General features: G+C 43.7%; 1 protein-coding gene across 1 annotated transcript; it reads left to right on the top strand.

Moving 5' to 3' along the window:
• Window positions 1-395: 395 nt before the first annotated feature.
• Window positions 396-735, top strand: PtA15_16A103 (uncharacterized protein; the record flags this gene model as incomplete). Its single annotated transcript, XM_053163760.1, has 2 exons — window positions 396-558; window positions 635-735. The coding sequence occupies 2 exons, from the start codon at window positions 396-398 to the stop codon at window positions 733-735; spliced, it is 264 nt and encodes an 87-aa protein (XP_053027752.1).
• Window positions 736-4978: the final 4243 nt, after the last annotated feature.

Genomic DNA, 4978 nt, shown 5'->3' with positions numbered 1-4978 from the left:
CAGAAGCCGGTAGGGACAAGGTCCTTCTTCTCTAATCTGGCCATGTTTGCCGCAATCTCTTCAATCTTCACTAGGAATGCATTGAAAGAGTCTGCACGGGCTGCTCCGGATGACTTGGACGCCTGCTGGAGACAGCCCTCTCGACCTTTTGTGGCGAGTTGAGGCGGGATGCGTTTGGCGAGTCGGGTAGCGAATCCTAGACCCCGAAAACTCGCCCGACTGGGGACTCGCGAGTCCCGGTTCAGCGAGTCCGTTGGAGCTGCTCTATAACCTGCTCACAGTGTGGTCCCCGTGGGATCCACGTGGATTCCCGGTGGGGCCGACGTTGAAGGGCCCCCAGTGCAGCGCCCAAGCCGAAAGACCAGCCAGACTTAAATACATCAGCGGGCCAGTCGATGAAATCGGAAATGTACAATCTCATTCCTCCCAAGGCACCGCCGAATCTAACGAACCCAAACCTGTACGCCGGTCGCTCGACAAAACCCATCCCATTGGAACTATCTTTGCCTTTACGCTGGCAAAGAGGAGCTCAGTTTTTAGGTGTTTCACTTTCAATCAGTAAGCCCTCATTTGTTTGTTCTCTATGCCTTGTTGAAAAATTTTATCTGCTCACTTCTCGCATTTTGGTTAACAGCCTGTGGCATCTGGGGGGTACTTTTTGCTGATTTCGGAAATGGCGATCGCGAGATCGTATTCTCACCAGTTAAGTCCAAGCAAGCATTTGGAAGCGTTTGAAGATTTTGAGTTTCAGGAGCATTGGCCTGCGTTCTTTTTGTGCACTTTTTTGCTCACTGATTTCGACGGCTGCTGTTTCCTCGCTTTCTCGATAGATTCGCCGATGGTTCGCTCCTTACAAGTCACTCATCTTCGGTGACAGTACCAATCATCAATCAACACACGCTCAAGCAGATAATGTGCTTTCGAATACCGAACCTAAGCTAGCTTGACTAATTAGCCTCTCGAACAGAGGGTCTCGAAGGGACCCCGCGTCCCCGCGGGACGCTTTCCACAGAGGAGGCTTGTGAGTGATGTTGCAATTCTTGCGGTAACAGTCTGAGTTATTGAGTGCAACAAGATTCAAAATCAGCCGTTCAGGTTATGGGAAAGCTGCTTCCTATAAAATGTACCAGATGATAGCATATGTTGATGTCTCATGACTCCACTCAAATTGAATAGCCTGATTTTATAAAATACCACACTGCAAGAAAAACTCGCGCAACTGACTCCAGTTGAGATGCAAGAGCTCCGAAGAAGCTTGTGGTGCTATGCAAGCCTTTGTTCAAGGCTTCTGTCCACCAAGCTTCAATGCACAGTCACTGTGCATGATGCACAGTGACTACGCAAAAATAAACCGTTGGGTCTTTGGTCAATGCTACAGCAGCGGTTACACGGGGGTATCTCGCATGTCAACTGGCGTCAGTTGCGCGAGTTTTTCTTACAGTGCCAGAATGTACCTTTTTCAAGGCAAGACTCTAAATCCATCTGTCAGATCCTCTGGCTTGAAAGAATATGTATCCCAATCTTTGCAGATCCACTGAATCTGTGAGCACATGGGAACACAAGAAACAATGTGCATCAAGCCCATTATCATGGAGGGTGGTGTTACATACATAAACAATAAATATGTAAGTATGCATGCAAAGTTACTTTGTGCACTGCACAAAACCCTTAGCTCACCGCACCTAACTTAACACAAGTCCCGCCTGGTTGGAGACTCACTGTGGCTGGCAGTGAAGCCACCCCTCCCGCAGGGAGGGACTAGTGTATTATCACAAATTTTAAGTGGGAGCAGAAACATTTGTTTGACTGGGAGTGTTTTAATTTTTTTATGGCTCCTCCTGCTTTGTTATCCAAGCCATGCAGTCAGGATATTGTTCACTCCATTGAACCTTTGTCCTCACCCATGGTCATCATCAAGTGCTTTGTGAGCTCTTCAAAGCTTTGAACAACCAGCTACCCGCAGTTTCAAGCCATCTTGGCCGCCTTGAACAGCCTTGTCAAGATCATGACCCAGCTACATCATGTTTGGCCTGAGCCACTCAGCCTGACCGCCTTCAAAGGGGTGTAAAAATCACAGGTTGTGAAAGGCAGAAGGGGAAGAGTCCACTTCACTATATAATTTTTCTACACACTGATATACCAAGTCCAATCAAGCAGTGGCATAGAACAGAGTCTGTATTGAATGGACAGTCAGTGAAAAAGGGGGGCATTGACGCCGGTGTTACATTGTATGAAATGCAATGTAGTGGTTTTTTTGGCCCCCAGAGGCTACTTCATTAGTTATATGTAGATGATATGTATAAAAGAAGCTCATTTAGATTTTTTTCCCCACTTTGTGTCAGAATTCTGGCCTTCTTCTCTGCTCACAGTCTCTTTTCTCTTTTCCATCACTGATTAGTGATGCTCAACCCCCCCTTCCATTTCATCATTTTCCATCACTAGTGTGTGATGTATCTCCAGTCCATCAATAATATTTGATGTTATAATTCCATTACTAGTTGTAATTTCTCCTCCATTCCATTGACAAGTGGCAATGTCTCCTTCCATATGTTAAGTTTACTTTAGCATATGTGTATTTTTTTTCCTTCCATCTCATGTGAGATGTTTTGTCTGTTTTGTCTCCTAGGCCCCCTTTGGATCTTGCAAGGGGGCTCTCTAGTTGTGACTACATATATTCTGCCCCTATGATTTGAAATAAAGTATCAAGTCAGAGATTTTCTTCACTCAAACCACCTTGAGCCTCCTTGGTCCAATCCAAGTCCCTTCTGGATTGTCCCCTCCTTACTTTCTCATTTTATCATGAGCTGAAAATCTCTCACTTTTTGCAACAATATGGCTTTGAAAAACTAGGCAATTTGATATTTGATCCCATAAATTGTGCTGGTATGGGGTGAAACTTCCTAATTTGTCCAAGTTTTCCTGCCCAACCATACCAGGGGGGTATAGATGGATGTACTAGTCCAGAATAAAGTCATCAAAGCCTGATCAATCCACCATATTCATCAAAGTTTAATTTTATTGGTGAGAGAGGAAGGAGAGAATTCTTTTCAAACCAATACAACACACATTTCCCAGAGGAGGAAAGAGATAGCTCCTCTTGGGCTGATATTTATCTGTGGAAAGAGTTTTTACTGGTCACAGAGAGGATAGGATCCTTCTTGGACCAATGTACATAGTTTTATTGGTCAGAGAAGAAGAAGGAGGTGCAAGGACAACAATTCCAATTGGGAGAAATGTACCAGTTTTTTTTTTATTCATCCCAGATGAAAAAAGTTAATATGTTGTATTGGCCCAAAGGAGAGTGGAACCAATATGTAGTAGGTTGGCATTCAGGGGTATTTCTCTACAAATGTATCAAGCCTCTTTGCATTATAAATTTCAGTCCGGTTAACCTGAAAATGATCCAATGGATGTGTTTGCCCAGTTGAGCTAGCATAAATTAGCTATCCCAGCTGCAAACCCAGGCTCACTTGAATCAAAAATTTAGTCAATAAATGTGAATACTCTGAGACTAGCACCATTTGAAAGGGAATATATAGTTCTATCATCTACATCTAGGGTATTAGGTTAAAGTTACCAAGTCCCTTGGTCTATTGGAGGGGGGACACTGTCCTGCGGGGACCCTCTGAAGGAGGGACTTGTGTGTTGAGTTCACCCCGTGGGCGGTGGGAATAGAAAATTAGGAACTCAGAATTTTTCAATCCTGTTTAGTCTCATCACATCACATTGTGTGATCAACTGTTAGGAGAACAAAATACAACCAAAGTCAAGGAGAATCTTCCCAAATATTTCACTCTTTTTTAGATTCATGTAAATGTAATGGCATTAAACTTCCATTTTTTAATTTGTGTAATTGGCTACATCCTGTGCCACACATGTTGTGCTGTACAGAATCTGAATTTGATACTGTTACAACAATGATTGAAGCTCAACAAGAGAGGTTGAGGATTTGAAAAAATTACAGAAAGATGGGGATATTAAAAGGGCTAATTCCCTACTCCAATTGGGTTGAAATATTCCAAAATTTCCTCCTTCCTTGTGGGACAGTGTCCCCCCTTGATGAAATGAGGGCTCTGAGTAGGAGGTAGGAGAGAACACAGGCCTGAAGAAGAAAGCTCAAGGCCGCAAAAAAGACAAAGAAGCCCAAAAAGAGGGCCAAGCTGCTAGCTTGTGAAGGGGAAAAAAGGCCCCTCACTACAAGAGACTCACTGGGTCTCAGGGAACAGGCACTGGAACTGATGGTTCTATTTCTGACTATCTGAGTGGATATCTAAGCTATTACATCAGGGGACAAGATGTGGGAAGAAGATGGATTTTGCATATGCAACTGGCAGGAGAAAGGGAGTGACAGGGGGAAAGAAGTGAGTGACAGAGATGTGAAATTCCAACACCCCTCTAAATAGGCACTTATCAAGTTAGGGCATGAGGAAAGATGTAGTGATGTGGATATGAAAGGAGATTGAAAAAAAGATGCAGACAAACAAGTCAAACTGATACAGAAAAAAGTGGAAATAATTCACAGGTCTTCAGAGGGCACCCAATGCTGCTCAGGAGATTAGTCATAGCCACTTGCACACTGTCACTCTAGAAAAACAGGAAATGTATTACGTTAGCAAAAAAAGTGAAATTTGCACCTGACAGCCTCCACCTGTATTGGGGTGCTTACTAGTATGCTTGGTTTGATGAAGGCCTCTTGGAAAGGTATATTTTGTTCTGATTATTCCAGTTATAGGAAGATTGTATTCACAAATTGTTCCCAGAATGGGATATAGATAGGCAATGCAACCACCTCTAAAATACAAGCACCCAAATTCTGCAGCAGCAAGGTATGTGCCTGATAAAGCTTTGCAAAACCACAACCTCATTTTTTGGAAAAACAGCAACTGAACTGCTCCAGACTATTCAACCAACCTCAAAAAAACCAATCACGCAAACCCATGTAACACCATCCCATCCTGCCCACTTCCCAGGCAAGGTT

The sequence above is a fragment of the Puccinia triticina genome, chromosome 16A (genome assembly GCF_026914185.1).
Source record: "Puccinia triticina chromosome 16A, complete sequence".
NCBI classification, from domain to species: domain Eukaryota; kingdom Fungi; phylum Basidiomycota; class Pucciniomycetes; order Pucciniales; family Pucciniaceae; genus Puccinia; species Puccinia triticina.
This window is presented reverse-complemented; position numbering and strand designations above follow the sequence as displayed.